The sequence below is a fragment of the Sitodiplosis mosellana genome, unplaced genomic scaffold (assembly GCF_009176505.1).
Source record: "Sitodiplosis mosellana isolate CC-2019 unplaced genomic scaffold, AAFC_SMos_1.0 Smas_scaffold_6226, whole genome shotgun sequence".
Lineage (NCBI taxonomy): Eukaryota > Metazoa > Arthropoda > Insecta > Diptera > Cecidomyiidae > Sitodiplosis > Sitodiplosis mosellana.
Window position 1 is genome coordinate 166,904 of NW_022601467.1, and position 23,479 is coordinate 190,382.

A 23,479-nucleotide genomic window follows, 5' to 3' on the forward strand; every position below is an offset into this window, starting at 1 on the left:
GAATGACAGATTATTTTTGGCACTTTGAATGCGCACAAAGCAAATGCATAGTATATCACTCTCGGTTTCATTTCAATTAATCAACAACAGAAAGAAAAGAAAAGAAAAGAGAATCAACGCAAGACGAAAGCGCGCTATAAAAGAAAAAAAAAACACACAAAATCGTCTTAATATAAATAAACAACACAAAGCCAGAGAATTGGACGTAATGTGCATTGATTTGGCTGCGCTGATCGTTTGATATCTGTGGCCTATGGCAGACATTGGTGGCGATGATTTGATTTTATTTTGTTTTGTTGGTGATGTTGACTTAAACTCCGACTAGACTGGTCATAAATTTCATTAATAAAAAGGTTAACTGTCATATCATTTACTAGCACATTAACAAAGGGTTCTTGAACAAAAACAAAAACAAAAACACAGAGGGAGAGAAAGAGAGTGAGAGAGACCAAAGACACACACAGCGAAGAGTCTTTTGGCGCAGCAGACTGAATCGGTAGCAGCGACATAACGATTTAGCGAGAAGCTGATGAAAGAAACACAAAAATAACAAAAGCAAATACAATTACAACGTGCACGAGCACGCAAAACGAGGACATCGCACGGGCTTACAAGTGAGAGTTTTCCAAACATATCATTGCGAATGCACGCGCTCTCTGTGACGTAAGTAGCAAATGCACTCATCTCGTAAGTCCCATAAACACACATACACATAGCGCTTAACTCGAATCAGCTCAGTTTGGCTCGGCTCGGCTCTGCTCTCCGTATTTATATTAGGAAATTACATTACTAACAGCAAAGTAAATGCGCGCGCACAAACGTTCACTTTCATTCAAATGCAACGTAAACAAAACACACAGAATCGAAAGTGCAAGTATCAATGCAGCGCGGTTCATTGCAATGCATGTACTGATATGAGTATCGGATGCAACAATTACACGCACATTTACAACGCAAATTAAAGACGCATTTTCATTTCCCTGTACCGACCGATCAGTTCGAAACAGTTGGATTTGAAAACAGACGCACTTAGGTTATATTGTCTCACCGTAATTGAGACCCATTCTGAAACTGTGTTCGAAGTCTCAAAGCAGATTTGGCGAGATTTCGATTATTTTCTGCAATGATTCGGTCAAATTTTGGTATGGTTATGGATCTTGCACTATATTTATTGGATGCAAACAATGATGTATGTATTGTGTACACGTGTAAACGAATATCTACACAGATCATTTTTTGCTGCTTAAAAACCCATCGAGATCAGCATGTTATACGAATTTGAATCAATGACAAAGTGAAGAGGGAGAAAAGATACAAAAAGAAACACATACACAATTAAAAAGGCATTCATTCGAAAAGAAGAGATGCGGAACGTCAATCAGAGGTGTTTTATTACACTTGGACGATGTGCCAAACCAAAAGTATCAATTGAATAAAAAAAAATAACGCTACGAATAAATTTAAAAATTCAAACGGCATTGTGGCATTCTTTACTAGAAATAATAAATCCAAATCTTACAGAGTGAAATAAAATAAATGCCACTATTATAAAATCAGTGGCTATCTCAGCAGACCAACGGTTGAAGATTAGGTTGAAGTTGAATTTATCAATTTTCTCAATGATGATTGAATACAACGTATTCACATCGCGAAAAAAAAAACCATATTCAGAATATTTACATGGGAACATTTAGAACAGCATTTCGTTTGGTCGACCGAGTAAATTATCAAACGATGAGATAAGTCGCTGTATGTTTGTGATCACATTCAATTAACTGAACAAAAGCGTTATTCATGAATGTCAACAAAAGAGCCGCAATATTGCCGATTGAAGGGAAAAAAACTGAAAAGAGTGTGCCTTTTCGGGGCTTTCGGTATGATTACGTGCGTTCCCATTTTCGGATTTTGTAGATAAACTGGGAACGAGGTGAATATGTAGTCACACATACGACATCATGTTTAATGCATGCAAAGATTTTGCCAAAAAAACATCACGTTCCACATGATAGTCTTAAATACGCGTACAATCGAAGCCTACAGCGACTACTAATAGACATGTGTCTTTACATTTAATTCGTATGCAGAAGAAATTCGGCATACCCATATACAAGCCATCAGCTGCTTCTGAAGAAAGTGAAACGACACTGGAAAAAAAGTCGAAAAGAAAGCCCAAATAACAACACAGGCATGACACATTCACTTTTATTTACACAAGAAAAGGCTTAATACACACACACAATAAACATAATTCAAATGAGAAGTTCAAAATTAACCCACAACAGATTTTTTTTCTTCTTCTTAAGGTACTGCTCATGATGATTGCCAACAAAAAATTTGTTAACAAGATACTTTCAAAAACGACGATAAGCATAGTCAAAGAGGTTGATAGTGAAAAAGTGCTACAGAAGAGCAGCAGCAGCAGCAGCAACAGCAGCAGAAGAAGAAGAGACCGCAATGACGGCACATTTGTACTTTGATATGTGTATTTGCGTTAAAGCCCGTTACCTTTTCGTTTGTAGTAAGATGAGAAAGGCGAAGAGAGTGAGATGATGGCAATGACAATAACGTCACATGAAAAAATAAATCGGCACACGTTCGTTTCATATAATGATGACCCCATTAAACGAGCAAACTCACAAATTTGGCATGAAAAAGACAGAAAAAACAACAAAAATTTGACACACAATGAGTTGGCAAAGTGCGAGGGGAAAAATCAGGACAGAAATTTCACGGGCAATCAATCGTTGAAATGAGTTCACAATATTGTAGAATATAATCGTAAATTGCGTTGAAGCCATGTAAATTGATGAATTGAACAAAATGAAATCTAAAAAGGAGAAAGAGAAAGAGAATATTACGCACTTTGATTAATGTGATCATCAATATTAAACATGTCCAATCAAATCTTTTCAAACGAGAGTCTCTATTCGGCTATTTTTGATGTATATGGATGTGTATGTATTTGTCTAACTGAATATGAAGAAAAATTAATAAACTCATTTTAAATAGGTCTGGTTTTCTGTAATTTAAAGTGATACAATGAGATTAAATATTAGCAATTCCCAAGCACCGACACAGAAAAACAAATCCTATGAAATGATGATTTTTTCGAAGAATTTTAATACTTTAATCAAATTGGGGATCATTTGCTTTGTAAGCCATTGGCTAAAATTTCAGCAACATTGGATTTCGTAATGAACTGTAATTTCAGCAACATTGAATTAACCTTGGCATTGGATCAAGGACTTTTCGCTTTGATATGTTCAAAACTGCTGGACAAAGTAAATATATATGTGTATGTGTGCGGGCTAGGGGCTTATGTGTCACCGCAAATCTCACAAGTCAGTTGAAAAAATACAGGCAGCAGCACAAGTCTTGCGAATCTGTGTGAAGACTCGCGATTCTCTCATGGGACGAATCAATAGACCAAACTATTCGAAATCAAATATATACAATTATGACATGTCAATTGCACGCAGTCGAATCGTACTTACTCGTAGATTTGTCAAACGATTTCTGTGCTATGATTTGTGTTTAGATTTCTAGGAGATTGTGTGAGCTTACATAGGAATTTAGCGAGTCTTTTTTGACTCGCAACGACAAATAAGCCCCTTGAGTGCGGGTGATGATCGATGTGGATCTGTTTGAGCAGTATGTTTGTATGCCAATGAGTGTGTTTCGCATGTTCATCGTTGAATGGTTGTTTTTATTGATTTAATATTTTTTCTTTGTTCTACACTTCGATTCGGAGTTCCTACCACGATCGTGTGCTTCGAAGATTTTGTTTTGGTTCAAACCAGATCGAAATTGATCACATCACACAATTTCGATCAATAGCTTTCGATAGTGTCGCAAGTTGAAAAAAGAAAACTGTCCACTCGGTTTTATTCAAATAATAATGACAAGTTTCAAAGGTCGTTTACAGTTTACATTCTGTTAGTAATTCAATAGCAAATTGTTGAGCATTTATTATGGTGAATTTACTTCATTTTGCGAATGATTTTTTAAGTATGGAAGTAATTGACCAAAACCAGAATGAAAAAGTTGGGCAACATCTGGAAGATATTTAACAGGAGAAAATATTGGATAAAAATGGACCTCACCGTGTACGCAAAAAGAAGACGATATTCGAAAAGTATATTTAGAATGGATTTGTCCAAAGAGAGAAGTATAGACAGTCGGACTGGTATCGGTCGGAGATTTGAAGATATTTTGTAGGTTGAAGAAGAATGAGAAAGAAGTGAGACGCATAAAAAACGTCTTAGCAACGAATGAATAATAAGGTCATCTTGCCAAATTTTATAGGCGATCAAGTCGAAAGTAAAAAGACACGCTTTCACTTTACACGAAGAAAAGAAAATGTAATCAGTTCTTGTTACTTGTTCTTTTTTTTTATTCATTTTCACATGTGTCTGCAGACACTTGAATGGCGGTAAAATAATGCCGAAAAAAATGAAAGTTGACATATTTAGAATTGGATGCCCCTTCAATTTGCTAAATAAAAGCGTCCAATTATAAAACGTGTGCAGTATTAATTTTCATTCGACTGTTTGCTCTTCAAATCTTTCAATCACCTTTCAAATGTGGGTTAAAAAATCCGTTCACACGACAGTTGTGGTCTCAATTCGGTATTGTTTTCTCTCTCTCTCTCTCTCTCTCTCTCTCTCTCTCTCATTTCGATGAAATAACAATGCTCATCACGTGCTAACTGAATATCATTTTTTTGGAGTTTTTATAACATGACATTTATTATCGCATTATTATGATGGTATTTGAAGTTTTGCAGAAATATAATGAATACAAAAAATGCTTAAAATAGGGGAATGTAACCGGTTGTGGGACAGTCGATTATTTTGACACTTATGTAGTATTAACACCAAATGATGTATTGTAATGTTGTTTTATATCCGTAATCAAACTTTTGGTACGACTCTTAGCTGAATATATGCATTCGTTGTATTATTTCCAGACGAAGCGTTGAAAAATGTAAAAAAAAGTTTCATAGAATTTTTTTGAGAAGTAATGTTTTCTCAATTTTTGATGAAAAAATGATCAGTAAAATATTGATATACATAGTTTAAGGACTAAATTTCATCATAAGTAAGTTGTTTTTATCAGTATATGCGCATTGAAAATTTTTTTGCATCACAAACAAAATGGTGTACGATTCCAGTTGTGGGACAGTCATGTACCCAGTTGTGGGACACCCATTTTTTTGCATTGAAAGCATGAATACGACGTTTCAGTGATGAAATATGGTCATTTGTGTTAAAATAAATATGTGTGGTCGGAATTATTGGTGTTGTTGTGACCGTCAAATCAACATTTGCATTTCCCATCATGTTAAAGGGACAAAAGACAGCTTTTCCAGTACAGGGTTATGATACGTCAGTCCAGACTGTCAAAACTTCGTATGACTGAGATAAAAAGTAATTGGAGAAACCTTAGTTGATTTTTATGTACTGAATAGCGGATTGGAGCCGATACACCGAACAATTGGGGTAGCTATTCGATGATATTACAAAAGTAAACTATGAAGAGTTACCAGAAGTAGCATTTGGTCCAGTTACACACATTTCCATCGATATTGACCAATCAAAATTCAATAAAATCCTTTTCTAGCCGTAGAAAAGTCCACTTCAAATGTGCAAAGGGATGTGATGGTGTCTACATATGCATTCACTGCGAATGAAGATAATGGCTTATTTTCGTTATTAATTTTTCATGTAACCACTATTTCATCATTGTTCGTCTATAGTAGTCTATAGAATTGAATAAACAATCATACAATCTTGATTTCTAATGATTTTACTCCAATTTTTGACATTTGAACCAAAAAAAATGGGGTGTCCCACAACCGGGTACAATTTTTTTTCTCGCAATTTTCAAGACTGTCGGAAAAATGACCATAAAATTTTTGTTGTCGATATAAATGACCAACTTTGTTTAGAGAAAAGTTAGCTATGATGATTACCTTTCGAACGGTATATGGGGTTCGAAAAAATATGTGATAGAAATTTTTTTCTGGCAAAGTTACAAAACCCGTCCCACAACCGGTTACATTCCCCTAATACAAAAGACATGGAAAGTCTTTTCCATGAAATATCTTCTGAAATCACCAATCAATTTTGCATCATGCATTGAAATGCATTTCCTCTTCAGTGTATATTCTCCTCAGCCAATTTTCTAACAACCAAACAGAAACAGAACCTCCGAAAATATTTTTACACAAGACTGGTGCCGAAAACTATATATTCGCTTAGTGGGAGCGAGAAAGGCGAAGCATGAATGAAAGGTAGCTCAATTCAATCGATACTTACATATGTGCGTGCGCATTTAATTAAAAGAAGGAAAAAGAACAAACAGCGACAGAAGCGGTAGCAATCAAGGCGCTGCATGGACGCACTGGCACTAAGTCCCATTGTTCTGCATGTGATACATGTGAGTGCAATAAAAATAAACAATTTCATTCTTTGCGATCGTCGCAATAATGCCGAATCCTCCGTTTGTTTGGAAATTAAATTTACGGTGCATAAGTGTTTTCGAAAAAGCCACAACGATTAAAACAAGAGAAGGATGAACAATCAAAATTTCCCTAGAAATAAATTCGGCCGTAAAGTGATGATAAAGATCAGATTACGTTAATCTACACATATTTTGGATTCAAAAATTCATATGAAAATATAAAACTTTCATTCTATTTCACATTATATTGCTTTATTTCTCATTCATTTTCTTCTTACTTCGAGTCGACATAAGTCAAGTTATTCGCTTGAAATTTTAGTTTATATATAAATTTACAAATGTCTTATAATAATATTTGTTGCAATGGACAATTTGTACTAATCATTATCCTTTTTTCTTTTTATTTCTTTCTTTTCATCTTTATCTCTCTAATGATTTTTTTTACATATTAATTCCCTTCGACAAAAATTTAAATTGTAATGTTTTAACCATTTAGAATTCCGGAAAATTTCAAGATTATCACAAAAACGAATGAGATGTGCAATAGCCACTGACTTGGAGATGATATTATTTTAAAATCTTTACTGAAACTAGTTTGTCTTTTTTCCGAAAATTTGAGAGAACATTTTTCTGTTTGTTTGAAATTGGAAATCGGTTTTCTTCATAGAAATTCATGGCGTTTTGATTTTCGTTTGTATTTTGGATTGTGCGAGTATTGAAATCTCAATGAAAGACAAATTTGTTTTGCTTTTTTCCCTAAAATTTGGTACAAAGTGTGTGAAATAAATTTTTTATCTATTCATTCCCTCATTATTTTCAACTCTTTTAGTCGAGATACTTTGATTTTTTTTTTGTTTTTTTTTTTGGTTTTTTTTTTTTTTTTTTTGTCGCGTTTTCTTTTCAGGTGATCGATTCTGCGAAGAAAAAGGTATAATGAATGATATAGTGGAAACTATCTATAGAGAAAATTTGGAGCGCTTCAATTCTATTGCGACTTTAATTTTTAGATTTTAAATCTAGATTTAACTTATATATTTTATGTCTATTCAACAGACATTTAATATAAAGGGTTTGTCGCTTTATATTTTTATACCTTTTTGAGTTTCCTTCCATATTCGCTGCAGATGTTGTCCGCCTACTTGCTTGTCCAAACAAACTCTCTGCATCATCTGTGCTTGCATCATAATCAAATGGGGTTGTTGTGATGTTGTTTCGAGGTGTGTTTGGGGAAGATGATACATTATCCATAGACAAACTTTTATCGGAGGTCGAGTCTGCTTCGTCCGTCGCTACTTCTGTGTTTGCATCCTCATCAACCTCTTCTTTAACTGATATCGTCATGCAGTTAGCTCGTTGTATGCCTTCCAGATATGTTTTGTATATCGACACATCTCTTAAAATGCTTAGGCAATCGAAACAAAGCAATTCTGATGACTTGACCTAAGAAATAACATAGAGAATATGAGATATTATTATTATTGTTCTGCACCATGCAGCGTTTCTTCGCCAGAGGTGGTTTATTTCGTAGCTGTCAGATTTGAATTCTAATTGATCACAGACTGAAACTTAGCCGTCAGATGTTAAAATGTTCAATACTCAAATTCATTCTGCGCCTATACTCACTGTGATTTTCAACTGGTTTTCTATGAATTGATGCATTCTTCCATGATGTTCGGTTTCGAAGCTGATATCGACCTTGGCTTCCTTCCAGAAACATATTCGGCATTTTGTGGCGATATTCACACTATAGAGGTCATCAGGATACTTCATTTGAAAAGTAAAAATCTAATATAACTTTTTGGACTGGAAGAATGAAAAACGTTGTCAAACCTACCGAATTCATAAGGTTTGTATAAGTTTCGCGTGACCGATTTGATTCCGTAATGCGGCTAACGTAGACAGGCCAATAGTTCAACTGCTCATGGCAGACGTTACAAATTGTTTCTGTGCCCGAAATCTAGAAACAAAACAAAAACGAACAAATTTTTATCCATCCGAATTTCTTTATGTGAAAATTTGCAAAAAAAAATTCCGTAAACTTACATCAATATTAAACCAGTTTTTCGATAATTCTACAAAATTGGCATTTGGTGTTTGAGTACTAGCGACATCCAAACACAAGCGACATAATTTCGATGCAGAAACATACATTTTTAATTGAAAAATTTGTAAAATAATCGAAAAAATAAAACAAAATAGAATCAACGTCGAACAAAAAATCACAGTAAAATGACGAGCTCGTTTACACCACTATTTGTTGCTTGTTGAATATCCAAAGTGACAGTTTGGAATGAAGTTGGCTGCGCCATAGATGACAGCTCAAAAATCCATTAGATATTTCGAAACAAATGGAAAACGTTAAAACGATTTGAATTGAAACCATTTCATTAGCATCATAACTTATTGCCAAAAGAAATTACCTGCATTTTTTGTATGCAGCGACCACCAAAAGACCAATCAACTTAGCATCAACTATTGAAATTTGTGGAATTGATTAGCTGCGTATTAAATCAGACGCGTGAATTGAGGAAAACGTGTGACCTAAAATAAGACAGTAAATTTATTCAGAAATTATAAAATAAAATCAAGTCTATTTATATGATTGAGCAAGAACGTTTTATTCATTCAAGGTCGATTGATTTTTTCTTAAGTCTACATCTTTTCGAATGAAAAACACTTTTTATTCAAAACGTTTATTTTCTTCCACATTACGACTTAAGTGTTTTAATGAATTGTGTCATGTCATATTCCTCCTCGTATTCCTTGTCTTCCCATAGATCTGGAAGATTTTCTAGCGCTTGTTTTAAACTAACATTCGTTTGTTTACCATCCTTATTAATTTTATTGGTTTTTGATGCATCATCCGCTAGCGTGAATAAATCAAATAATTGTTCTGTTGCCATGGTGTCCATCGATGCATTTTGTTCGCTAACTATCGTATTAGCTGTGAGGAGCTTAAACTTCTGCAAACCCATTATCTTCTCTTCCAACGATTTTCGCGTTATGAGTCGGTAAACATTGACCACTTTTTTTTGGCCGATTCGATGGGCTCGGTCCATTGCTTGAAGATCTTTCATTGGATTCCAATCATGCTCAACAAATATGACTGTATCAGCACCCGTAAGATTCAACCCAAGTCCACCCACCTGTGTGGTCAAAAGTAACACATCAATACTTGGATCGCTGTTGAATTTTGTGACAATTTGATGACGCGACGCCGCTGGTATGCTGCCATCTAACCGTAAATATGACACAGTTGGCATATGCTTCTTCAATAAATCATTTTCGACGATATTGAGCATGGCTTTTAATTGACAAAATATTAAGGCACGATGCTGGTTAATTGGTGTCAGCGGATCGCCATTGAATGCTTCATTTCCAATGCCACAGTCGGACAGTAGTTGCTTGAGTGCAGGTAATTTGGCCGCATTATCGATATCGTTGAGCGTTCGATTCGATTTGGCTAGATCGTCTTGTATGATTTGGTATTCGGGATGTTCTTTGGTTAGTACTAATTTTGGATGGTTGCATACGTTTTGCAAATACCGAAGCGCTTGGAAAATATGGGTTTTACGCACCGACGCACTTCCATCACTCGACCGATCGATGGATTCCAAGCATTCGTTCAGATCATCGGAGTTGAGATGCGTTTTGCTAAAGTCTTCGTACAAACGCTCTTGCAACGGGCTCAGTTCGCATAGTAAATCTTGTGTTATCTTTGGCGGTAAGTCGGTAAGTACATCCTCTTTGACTCTTCGCAAAATGAACGGTAACACTTGACGATGCAATGATTCCATTGCCAGTGCTCCAGCTTCCTGATCTTTGGCCGAGCTTTTTGCATCACGGCTCGCCAAAATGGGACGACTGAATTTACTACAGAATTGCTTTTCTGTGCCAAGAAAGCCGGGCATCAGGAAATCAAACAATGACCACAACTCGAGTACATTATTTTGAATTGGTGTACCGGATAGAATAAGTCGGTGGTTGGCTATTAGTTGTTTCATTGCCTGTGAACATTTCGTTTTGCCGTTCTTTATGATATGACCTTCGTCTAGAATCACATAATTCCAATGAATTTGACTGAAAAACGCAATGTCCTTGCGAACTATGTCGTAAGAGGCAACAACTAAATTGTGTGATGAAATTTTCGGTCGCAGCTTCTCGCGTTCATTGGGGAAACCAACGTAGTGCAATGGCTTCAAAAATTCATTCGACACAAACTTGTTCACTTCATAAACCCAGTGTCCGGTTAATGTCGGCGGGCAAATAACCAAGCTCGGAAAATTGGCGTCTTTGTTCAGCATTCGTTGTTGATGATCACCTGCCAATATACATATCGCTTGCAGCGTTTTACCTAAAATAATTCAAACCAAATTGAGCGATTAGCGATCATGACTTCAACAATTAGCCGAAATATTTCAATATCGTACCTAAACCCATGTCATCGGCGAGAATTCCATGCAGTTTATATTTATTTAAGAACCACAACCAATTCACACCCGACTGTTGATAGCTTCGAAGTTCAGCATCAATCGGAACAGGTACATTGAAATTTGGTATCTTTTTTGGTGAGAACAAACATTCGAGGAACTCTTCATCTTTTGTCTTGCGCTCTAAAAGATCTTTGGAAAGTATCGAAGATTTCGATTCAGATACTGAATCTAATGGCATTAGTTGGATTAGTGTGGCGAAGCAATGTGTTGATAGCAGACGGACTGTTTTATCTGGATCGCTCATTCTTCCCAACAACGGAATGATTAGCAACAAAACATAGGGAACAATTTCAAATTGCAGCTTATTCACAATACAACTTATCGCCTCAACTGCTCCCTGGCGATAAATCAAATTTTCAATTGTTTGCAATTGTATTAAACCATCCTTAACGATCATATCCATCACTTTGGACGAATCGATTAAAGCCAATGTTGCGAGACACCGTGCGGCCATATGTCGAACCTGAAGATAAAGAATCGTATTTTATTCCTTATTTTTTTCTATCTATTAAATATGTAATGATTGAAATGGTTAGACCTACCGCCTTTAGAGGATGTTTTAGCAACAAATTCAATTTTGGTAATAATTCTAATAGATCATCGGATAAGCTTGGGTGAATGGCCACTGCAGAGCATTCGATCAATTGTAGGCACAGAATTAGTTCATTCGACTGATCGAAATTCACTGGCTTTTGATCATTTCCAGTCGCATAAAATGCACAAATGTCTTCGTCTCTAATCTTGATGGTGTCTTTGATTAAACCCCAAAATATTGGAACTTTTTCAATCAAATCTTTGCCGAAATATGTGCAAATGGCTTGAATGGCAAATTGTGCGCCGATGCGTTGAATCCGATTCTGTTCACGACACTAAAGAAACGGACGGAAACGATTTGTTTAGTAAATATTTTGTTGTAATTTTTTTTTCTCAAAAAAGAAAATAAATTCGACTCACTGGATCGTCTGTTTCGGCTAGATCTTCTATTGTGACATCATTGAGGGGCGGTCGACCAGGACCACGTGGAGTAGAAACTGTATGGCTATCGACGCCTTTACCTTGTATGGTTAACGTAAGCATTCCGTGGTATGGATTCTGCTTGTCGGTTTCGGCTTCATTTGGTTCAAAGTCTGTGATCATTTTTTCCGTAACCATCTGAAACAAAATTTTGTAATAAATTAATTCATTTCAATATCTGCGACTCATGAAGATGAAAAAAAAGAACTAAAGCAAAAAGCAACATACGATTCTCGGTGTAAACTCCAAATCACTTTTCAGCAAATGACAAAGATTAATCACAATTTTATTGATCGGATTTGGATTGCGATTGCGGACAAAGTCTAGCAATTTGACTAAATATTGTGCGGCCAGTTGCTGAATAATCTGACATCGTTCACGTTTGATTGATTCCATCAGTGGTTTGACTACGGGATTAAGACGATCTGGTATACTTTCCATGTTTACTGTAGCTCCAGCCAAAATGGCCAAAGTGCTGTGAATTAGAAATGGATGGATTTAATATTGATTGAATGACGAAGCGCAAAGTTGTAATATAGTTTATATCAACGTAAACGTACCTCACATTCAAGATGTTTTGTTCGTGATTGGTTTGTGCGAGTGACTGTTGGAGACTGCGTCGGCGTTCTTCGAGCAATTCGACCGTTTTTGTTTTTAAGAACGGATGTTTTTGTCGCAAATTTTCCGTGTGTGTTGTGGCTAATGCCTGAATCTGATCGATTGTCAGCACTTTGAATGAGTCAAAGTCATTGAATGGAATTTTATATTGTTTCATTGTGGCTATAAAATCGCGAGATTCTTGCAGTAGTCGAGTGAGCAGAAATGCCACTTCGTCGTAATAAACGAATTCATTCAATACTTGATGTAATTTTTCTTGGAGAACAGGTGGTCCAGGCCGAGATCCTGGATCGTTTACAGCCCAAAATGAAATGACCATACCACTAATGAGTCGTTGCAGCGCTGACCGCGACGATAGATAACCAATCAATAGTTTTGTGTAGCACTGAATCGGACTTTCTACGTCGACTGTATAAACAGCGCCTGGTGCTGGCAGAATTAAATATTTCGATAGCAGTCCAATCATTTTAGCCGCAATGCATCGGGCCCGTGGTATGTTCCGTTCTCTGACATCAGCCGGAGTGGTTTCGATACCACCCAAATACATCTTTGGATGGTGTTTTTCGCCGCCAATACTCAAATCGAGATCATTTTGCCTTTTGCTACGCTCCTTTGTTGCATTGGTTTTTGCATAAGTCATCAGGGATGGGTCGAAAGCCAGCCGAGCCGGTTGCATTGCCAAGCACATCCAAGCCGATACATACGGACACGCTGCATGTAAAAGAGCCGACAACTCAGCATTGGTCACTAAATTCACCCAAACATCTTCGGCAATCGACTGAATATCGGCGACATGCTCGACGAGAACACGTTGGTAAATATGGCGAAGAGATTCTTGGAGCAGTGCAGATGGCCACTCTTTAACACCAAAGTTAAGTGACAAATTTTTGGCATTCACATTGACAATTTTATTGAAATCACTTGCTGATTGCTCTGACAGTTTCATTTTATCGTTGCTACACGCCGGCTCGTTCGACCCATTTGTCGTTTCAATTATTGCATTGCATTGTGTCAATGTTTTCAATGTATGTAACGTGGATTTTCGAACGGATGACGTCGTGTGACTGAGGAATGGCCATAAGCGTGGTATTAGTACATTCATTGGCTCCATTCTGGTTTTGGTTCAAAAAAAAAAAGAGAAAATACTGATATTATCATAGCTGCCCGTTTATTTCGAAGACATTTAAAGAAAGAATTTTTTTCTACAAAACTTACTGTAACCACTGGCTAGCGTTTGGTAGACTCAAAATCGCTGCTAGTAACCCCATAAAACTGTTACATGCTGATGCAAGCTCGTCTTGATCAAGCAGAAGATCCCACAACATTTTTACAATACTTGACACTTGATCGATACTCAGCAGTTTTGGAAGAGATCCGGCGATTGGAATCAAAGTGGAAGCAGCTACAGCGCCAACATCGTCAACTGGATCGAAAAGTCCTGCCAGTATGTTGTTTATGGTGAATGGCAAGAATGTTTGCATCAAATCCTCTCGAACAACGAGCATGTATTTTATGCCGAGCAAACCACCGTGGCGAACTTCCCATTCATTATGTTTCATAAGCCGCATCAATATTTCGACTGTGCTCTGCACAACATTGGTCGGCATGGCTTTCAATGCAATTCCAAGTACCTGTGCACATGTCTCTCTAACCGGTGCTATGACTTGATCGGATATGAAATCCCCGAATCGATCGAGTGAGAGTACACAAAGTAAACGCAAAACAGCGTCTTCTAGCCATCGTACATGGCTTTCTTCCATTTCTTCTGCTGTCATGAAAACACTTTTTCCGGCACCTGTCGCATGTATTTTGAACAGTTCACGCAACGCTGTTGCGGCTCCGTGACGTATCTCCCAACGCGGATTGAACAGGTCCAAATACAATTTGGAGCAGAACGACTCAAGTGGCCAATCTGTTGTTGCATCAGTCCATTCACCGGTACCATCTGGTACTGATTCTGAAATCGAGTATGTGGCATCGTTTTCATTTAATTTGATTTTTTTTGTTTCGGGTTGATCGTCGCTGATAGATCCATTACTTGTTGAATTACTTCTGCTGTACGTAGCGCTCGATGAAGACACAGCTGGCATTCCACTCGCACTTGACGAGGTCACATTGTTATTGGTTGCTGTTCCACTGTTGCTCGTAATTGTTTGTTGTTGTCGTGATTTTCGCCGTAATCTTTCCAGACGGTTCAATTCGCGGCAGCTCATTGACGCCGTTGTGGACGACGACGACGTCAATCCAATTGAATCTAAATTCAGGACCTCTTGCACTGGTAACAAAGACTTATTGGGTTCATATTTATTTGCTGTGTTTCGCATATCATCCAACGAAACGAGGTCGTTTATGTTCAATAGCCCCGATTGGCACAGTCCAAGTTTTTCATTCAATTGCATCCGTTGGCGGGTCAGTCGATCATGTTCGTTCCCATTGTTTGTATCATCTAAACCACCTGCGGCATCATCTGTGTCAAATTCACTACCTTCCGAACCGATTAGACGTGCCCCTTTCTCCAATACAGTTTCCAAATTAAATTGCTCAAATGTGAGACGGCTGGCTTCGAAATTGCGACTAGACAAGTTTTCTGTTTTCACTGAAGACGGTTTGGGGTTCCATTGTGGAACATTATTTAAAATTGACTCAACGGCTTGGGCGGCAGCGATTCGCGTCTGTATGAATTAATTCAATAAAAGAAACGATTAAATAATGAAAAAAACAAACAAACAAACACACCAACTCGCTTCAAATTTACTTACATCCCATACATTGCTGTGCAAGTAAACTAACAGTCTTGAGAGTAAATTGTGCAATTCATGTGGATGTAATTTTTGAACTTCGCCAATTTGTTTGGCTGCTGCTCGTCTTGTAACTGGGGACGAGCCAGACTCCAGTAGTATAAATAATCGATCCAATCTAAAGAAGACGCAAGTAATAAACAATAAACAATTGAAATGAAAGTTTTACTGTGAGGACAAAAAAAAAGGTGACACATCGGCAACAGTCTGTTTATCATCGAATCACATCGACTCCAGACCAATCAAATGCATAATTTAATCAGAAATTTACCTTGACGTCATTTTTTCCAATAAATGTTGCTCGCTTGGTCTCGCTGAGATTCGCTTTTACAAATTGTATATACATTAAATTTATGGAATTGTTTCCCCTTTTTCGTTTCAGATTTAGTTTATGTATGCCTATTTGGTATATATCTGGTTTGTTGTTTACTTATTTTAGGTTCGTTTACGTTACTGCCATCAGTTTATGGTGCTGAGAGCGCTGAAAAATTAAATTACAAGAAAAAACACAATTCGAATAATTACGATTTTTTTTTAAAATTAATTTTTCGTTCACATTTCTATAAGGTTAGACGTTTTAAAGAGAGTGACATTTTAATATATATTTTTTTCTTCACACACAATACGCAAGTCGAATGACAAAAACAAACAAGCAATATGATTGAACATCATGTTTTCTAATGCTGTGAAATTATTAATAACATGGAGTTAATTGCCTATCGCGAATTAATTTGTTTTAGTTTATGCCAGAAAATCTATCAATCAAGGTTCACCGCCAATTTGTGATAACGTGTTCTATTTTACCCAAGCACCATAGACCAATGCACCTTTGAAAGCTCACCGAGCACACCACACTTAAAACACGCAATGAATTTTATTTTCCTGTTTTCTTTTCTTTTGCAAAATAATTGTTGTTGTTTTTTTCAATCGAAATGTTCCAATGAAGATTTTCGGAGCTGTGTGACACACGTAAGACTCAATCTAGAGTCTTTATCGGCGCAACTGTTTATTTTGTAGTTGTCATTCTATAAATTCCACATAATCGAAATATAATTGTGTTTATTGGTGAGATTTTGTTTATCAACGCGGCTAGATGCAGCAATAAAAACGATTCTGATTCTCTATTTTACCCCGTTGATTTTACGGGAAACAGAAGGCGCATATGATTTTTGTAATGTGTCTATATCGTACGCCATGTGTATCAATGATATGTAAATATTAAAATTTGTAAAAAAAGTGTGTTTTTTTTCAAAACTGATGCAGTCCATGTCATCGGCAACAGCTCATGACCCGTACTGAGCCTGATATTTCATTTGTGTTCATCAATTTTTTTCCATTTTCCGCAAAAAGCGCAGGTTATTCGTGTTCGCATTCGGTTGAATGTATAAGTGAAACGCCAGTTCGCAATTGGAAACGAACACGTCATTATCGATTCAATCGCTCTCGGCAATGTATCCCCAATGTAAACATAAAATAGATCGCCGCACGGTTTAATTATGCATATACCCATTAATGAAGCAAACAATTTCAATCCAGAAATAACATTGGCTCAAACGATATGCTATTTAGGATAGCGGCGATACACAAATTCAGCATTTCCATTTTTTGGAACAAATTTTTTATATTGAATCGTTGTAATTTGTGTAATTACATTCTGGGCCGAATGGTGTACACTATCCATGTCGTTAACTGATTTTAGTTTGTATGTACTGTTGCTATTACTTGATCTCTATGAATTGAGTGCGTCGATGCGTGTGTTACGTGTATGAATTGAAATTGATAAGCTCTGGTTATACAGGTTATTATCCTCTATTTTATTTTATTTTGTATCAGTTTTTCTTTCACTTTTTTCTGTTTACTTTTGCCTGTATTGAGCTCACTTTTCATCCATTCGTATTTTCGAAAACTTCTTTGTTTTCTTGTGTTCGAGTGTGCAAACGATTCGTCGATTTTTATTGTTTCATCAAGCCGCCAATCAATTCACTTCTTTGGGCCATTTCGTTTGTGTTTTCTGCCTGTTTGTTTTTTTACAGAACGGCACGAATTTCGAGCACGCGTTCAGAACATATGTTCTTCACTTTATCTGTAGGAAATACCATGGTTATATGTTTTCTATATATTTTCAATTGTCAATGCCTATTGAACATTTTTCCAAAATTATTGATGCTAATTGCATCTGTGTATGACGTACAAAAATCGATTTAATAAAGAAAACGGTGAAAATGTCCACGGCTTGATCGATTCCAATGATTTTCATTACCAAAAAAATTCTTGTTCAAACGATTGGAATAACTAGCATAACATCATTATAGTCAAAATCGATCATCTCAGTGACGTGTCAATTCTAATAATTGTTTCTGACGAGAAAAAAAAAACATTTGGTTGAATCATGATTTATCATCAAATTTTTAGAAGATATCTTGATGATATGTCGTAAACCATCCAAATTGTAATATAGTCTTAAAATAAACCACTTTAGTGAAAAGATACAAATAAGTCATATATTCATATCGGAATTTTTTTTTTGTGATCTTCTCAAATATGATATAAAAAGCAACAGTTACCCTTCAAAGTTTTGCAGAAAATAAGTCTATTTGTTCAATTGTTAGAATTTGGATGGTTTACGATAAGCCATCTATTCAGTAGGCAAACAAATTTGAAATAAATTATTGAACTCTGTATACTAGAGAGAAAAAAGCACATGCCACGATACACATTCTATACTCCGGTAATTGGAATAATTAAACTATCGAACAATTTGAGCGACTGTCTAGCAACAGTGCTGCTGTTATTGCTTTTTTCTTCTTCATAAAACAGAACGCGCTTTATGTATGTGCTGAACTTATTCCATTAGTTCATTCAATTGCCAGATAATAGATAAACAAAAACCTATTACAAATATACAATGTAACTTGAATGTTCGAGTTTCTGGCACTGCTTTCAAATGTAAATTAACTAACGAAATGTATGAATAAAATATGAACATTCGAATCGAAGTTATTCCTTTGAAGTGTGCAAAAAATAACAGACATTTACGTAATTTCCTCGATTTGGTGACACAATAATGAAATTGCAATATATCAAATTGCCTCATCAGAAAAGGAAATATGAAATAATTAATTCTTTTTTGAATTTGAACCAAATATTTGGATAATTTTAATTCAATTAGGTTTTCATTACCGTCGTGGTAAAACTGCAGTAGTGTGTAATTTCATGGTCATGCATCAAATCTGTTTCTCGATATCTCGACTAGGAACCGAAAATAATAAAACCGTTAATTTTTTTTCTGGATTGGAAAATAAAAATTATTCGCACCCATTTGAATTAAGCACAAATTGAATGTTCAGATAAATCACGTTTTGAATTATGTGCCTCGTGGCTTTTATGATTTTTCATATTTGATATTAAAATAAAAATGTATATTCGGTGTGAAGAAGGTGAATATTGTTCTAAATTTGCTACAAGTGAATTAATTGAAATGACCCAACCACATGCAATGTTCCACATTGTGACCAAAAATAATAATATTTACATTACTTTAGCCTGGGCTGCGTCCGTTTCTCTACCAAGACAAATGCTCATTTTATTTAATGTCAGCAAGCAAGATATTTATGACCGTTTAGCCGACGATATTCATATCTCATGAGATATGTGTCCCCTGATGATAAAAGTAAGTGTACTGTTCATGAAGGCAATGAAATATTCGACACAGAAAAAAAAAACAATTTCATATCTACGACGGAGAGCGAACTCGGTCAGTTGAGAGGCCCTCGAAAGTATATGTGTTCCTGTTTGTATTTAACACAAAACGTGTGCATTCGTCGCCTTGCGAATTATAAGGAGAGCCAAAATGAAAAATATTCGAGTCGAGCGAACGAAACCACAGACATGCACAACACAATACATTTGCTTCTGTGATGGTTGCAGTAGCGCGTAACATTTGTTCGATTAGATTTTATCAAAAAAAAAAATATTTTTCATATAAAAATTTAGCAGAGCGTGTTATGAGCTGATGTCGGCAGCACTAACTAACGTCAGCTGCTGATATCAGCTACTGACGAGTATGCGTTGCGTTGTTTTAACGCATTTGCAGTAGTTTCATTTCAAACTTGACTTGGCACCCAGAAAGGAATACGAATTTTGTGCTGCAAATGCGTTGAAACAACGCAAAACATACTCGTCAGTCTGACGTTAGTTAGTGCTGCTGACATCAGCCCATAACATGCTCTGAAATTGAGCGAATTTTTTTTTTCTCCACCAAAATTCGGATTAACAAATATGGAATGGGGAAAAAAAATTATGGTAGATAAAATGAAGAAAAAAATTAATTATCCTCAGTCAGTTTCGAAGTGATATCAAAATCTATAGAATCTAATGCTATGGCGTGTGCAAGTGCAAGCAAATGGAGTGAAGAAGGCAATTTATAACGGTGTGAATCAAGGCCGTAGCCAGCTCGAAATTTCTGGGGGCGCTCAAAGACTAATAATGGGTGCTCGCAATAGCAACAGTTATGAAGATTAAAAAAGCTAATTTTATTGTTTTTTATTGCTTATTACTTTTTTTATATCCGATTTATGTCCAAACCGAATATTCATTTATAATAACCGTAAACGTTTTCTTTAGATTATTTCTCCGTGGAAAATGACTGTTCCAAAGTTAGTTCCAATTGAAATAAGGGTAATAGATAAAAAGATTCGATTGTCATTTTTGTGATTTTTTAAAATAATATTTTCCCTCTTAATGTCGAAGCATTATTACAACTCAAAAAAATTTCTTGGTGTATTTTTTAACAAACACTTTCCAAATTTGGAAAGGTGCTCATGAGTTACCAGAGGGCGCTCAGCGCCCTTTCGCGCCCCCGTGGCTACGGCCCTGGTGTGAATAAAAAATGAGAAATTGGCAATTAAATCGTTATGTAATTATTTACAATTGACTGACGGGCACATAAAATTCACGCTATCGCCCGAGCTCATGCGCTCACTCACTCTCATGAATCCCAGATTACGGGACGTTAAATTGTGTTTAAATCGGCCTAACCTTCGATTGAAGATTCTTGTTACCAGAGAGAGAGAGAGAGAGAGTGTGTGTGTGTGTGTGTGTTGTCTGTATTGAGTATTTGTATTCAAGTAGTCAAAACACAAAGGTGACTCAAATGATGTTTCTACAATATTGAAAGTTGGCCATATATTACATGGTCTAAATTCTCCCCCATGTCAAAGAAGAAAAAAACCAAATTACCAACAACTTTATAAGCAAGCGTTCTGAGCGTGTGCGTATGTCTGTGTCTGCGAAAAACGCATTTTATGAATCATAAAAACTGAGTTCACGAGTTATACCAAATTATGAAACGAATGCAAATGTGCGTATGCACGCCATGCCATGCTAACGGCATTCCTTGAATCTAAATTTTTCATATTTTTTTCTACATAAATTTTACGCCTGATATACGCGCGTTCGTTGGGCAAAAAAAATTGCACTCACACACTTTGACTCTCACATAGTATGAGCGTGGCCAAAACTATGGTGAATTATACTGCGCTGTGCTCACTGACTTTTAGTCAACGTGCTTTCGGCAACCAGTTTAATCTAAAAAAAACGATTACAATAATATCCAGTAGAGTCGCGTTGCACACACACACTAAAGTGAGCTCGTTATGTCAACTCTCCACGATCGCATACATGGTGATTATTGATATGGCTGGAATTCACATGGAGTTACGAAAAAGAAAGAAAAAAAAAATGGAAAGAGAATGGCGAAAACACCATCGAAAAAGTTGCGTTTTTTCACTGTCTTGAACTGATTAATCGCTAATCAACGTCGTTCAATGAAAATTTCCTCAATGGAGATGATTGGGAGGCTCATCCGAACCGTTAAGACTGTACGATGGACAGAAAACGAAAGAAAAGTAAAATTCTTAACACGAATACACACAAGTAGCTATGTAACAATAAACCTGTATAGATAATAAAGTTGAAAGTTTTGACAGAGAAATTTCAAGGTAGGATAGATCGAAAAATGTATAGAGTCTCGTTTGCCTTTCGAATAATAGTAGAAAAAAAAACAAGGCATTCAGGCAAATGAATAATGCGTTGAGTCAAGAGAATGAAATGGAATGAAACAGAATGACTGGGCAATTGACCAAGACTAACAGAGACGTCGAGTCCAACACACACATCCATTGACATAGTTACGTTTTCTATTTTAGTTGCTGTTGCTGCTGCTGTTGCGTTTCATACATTTTTGTTCGCATTTGTTTCTGCTTTCGTTGGATTGAAGTGAGGTTAAAAAATCATTTTCTTGTACAGAACATTATTCATTGGCATTCAATCTCGCAAAGAAAAGAAAGGCAAATGCAGAATCATACAACCAAAATACACAAATACCGTCAACGTGTTAATAATATTTCGTTGTTTTTGCGTTAGTAACATTATTGTATATATATATACATATATTTTTTGCTTGTCATGAGCTGAAAAGAAATTGAAACCGAAACTGAAATTGAAACCAGCACCAAACGCTCGATATGTGTGTGATCATCTAAAGTAATATGCATATGATTACCGTCAACCAAATGAAATGCATTCACACATTGTATTAGAGTGTGTTGAAGCTACGATATGCGTTTGTATGAATTTATGTTATAAAAATTTGTTGATATCTAATGAAGGGCGAAGGTGTGGTGCCGAGAAATTTCTTTGGTACATACTTTTTTGGTCTAGGTGAAGGTGTGTGCTCTTAATCGTATTTATGATTATAAATGTTGCTGTTTTTTATTTAATTTTATACCATTTTATATAACTGCATTAACTTTCACATGCGCGTAAACACATACGGAATCCAATGGATGGTTGAATGTAAAGTAAACGTACTGCGATTAACTCAACTAAGTTTTAAGTGTTTTTTTTCTTTCTTTCTCTTTCTCACTCCCTCTCTCTCTCTCTCTCTCTCTCTCTCTCTCTCTCTCTCTATCTATCTTTCGTTCATTTAATTATTTTTGTTTGCTGTTGTATATTTTATTCGAAGTCACGGCAATGAAAATCGCCAACAATGCCAAATAGATTTGTCTTCAAAATTTGTCGCGAAAAACAAAAACGGGTTGTTTTCTCTTGTTGTTGAGATATTGTTGAATTTAACACTTCGAAAACGCACGGGATAGATTTTTGTTCGAATATCTCAATACCGACGCAGTCGAAAAATAAGTAAACATTTAGACACAATAAAACTAAAAAAACGCATAGTACTCCTTCTAGGATCTTGTTGTTATTTTTCCTCCTTTTCTTAACTAAAAAAGTTATGAAAGTTCCATAAATATTGAACAATTCCTTGTTGTTTTGTTTCTTTATACACCATTGATTTATTGAATGAGTGAAAATTCGAATGGCAAATATTTTTTACGATTTAGTATGAAGGAGCTCATTGGGTTTTCTAGCTTCAAATAGTTCGTCATTTCTATCGATTGTTCTTGTCGCACCCATTTGTTTTAGTACTGTTGCTGTTTCGCTCGTTTTCGTTGGCTTGGCTTGACTTGACACTTTAGTGCCGCCTCGTACAGGAAAATGGAATATTAAGCGATTTCAGGGAAAAAATATACCGTCTTTCCATTGCGTACGAATATTATCTCAAAAATATTTTCACCGAAATAGAAGAAGAAGAAAAAGAACCGTCATCGGTCGATGTATGTTTTCAGTTTATTTAGTTTCTTTGTTCTAACTTTTCGACGATATACAGATAAAAATGAACGTCGGCATGAAACAAAATAAATATGTGGTATTTTTTTCGCTCTATCTCTCTCTCTTGAAAATAATTCTTTCTACAACAATTATCGGAAAACTGTCAAGTGATTACAGCGTGGAATAAGTAAAATAGAAAGAATTTGAAACGAACACTTGGTTTTTTCTGTACAATTAAGTGTAGTTTTACTGAAACTGAGTCCCGTTTTAGAGTTTTTTGCAAGATTCTACTTTTTTCCCATGTAGCATCCATGATTTTCAAATTTATACTGACGGTGACTTATACGGTGCAACGCGATTTTAATGCTCACAAGCCAATGTGCGATGTTTTTGCGATGTTCGACACACAGCAACCAACTG

At 36.0% G+C, this 23,479-nt stretch overlaps 1 protein-coding gene and 1 long non-coding RNA gene across 7 annotated transcripts; one reads left to right on the top strand and one right to left on the bottom strand.

The window, feature by feature from the left end:
- Positions 1–1,012: 1,012 nt before the first annotated feature.
- Positions 1,013–3,010, top strand: LOC129578985 (uncharacterized). Of its 2 annotated transcripts, none has more exons than XR_008689181.1 (2): positions 1,013–1,927; positions 2,085–3,010. It is a non-coding gene; the product is annotated as an uncharacterized LOC129578985 (long non-coding RNA). The 2 variants fall into 2 exon arrangements; XR_008689182.1 differs by having other exon boundaries at positions 1,013–1,884.
- Positions 3,011–9,058: 6,048 nt separating this feature from the next.
- LOC129578987 (TATA-binding protein-associated factor 172) lies at positions 9,059–23,397 on the bottom strand. Of its 5 annotated transcripts, none has more exons than XM_055468420.1 (11): positions 23,274–23,388; positions 22,176–22,671; positions 15,660–15,869; positions 15,350–15,506; positions 13,806–15,262; positions 12,533–13,702; positions 12,201–12,447; positions 11,913–12,110; positions 11,501–11,827; positions 10,896–11,421; positions 9,059–10,819 (listed from the first exon to the last, which is right to left on the bottom strand). In XM_055468420.1, exons 3-11 carry the CDS (start codon positions 15,668–15,670, stop codon positions 9,174–9,176), a joined length of 5,739 nt encoding a protein of 1,912 aa, XP_055324395.1. In that variant the 5' UTR covers positions 15,671–15,869; positions 22,176–22,671; positions 23,274–23,388; the 3' UTR covers positions 9,059–9,173. The 5 variants fall into 5 exon arrangements, with proteins under 5 accessions (XP_055324395.1, XP_055324396.1, XP_055324394.1 ...); XM_055468421.1 differs by having other exon boundaries at positions 22,096–22,671; XM_055468419.1 differs by lacking the exon at positions 22,176–22,671 and having other exon boundaries at positions 23,274–23,397.
- Positions 23,398–23,479: the final 82 nt, after the last annotated feature.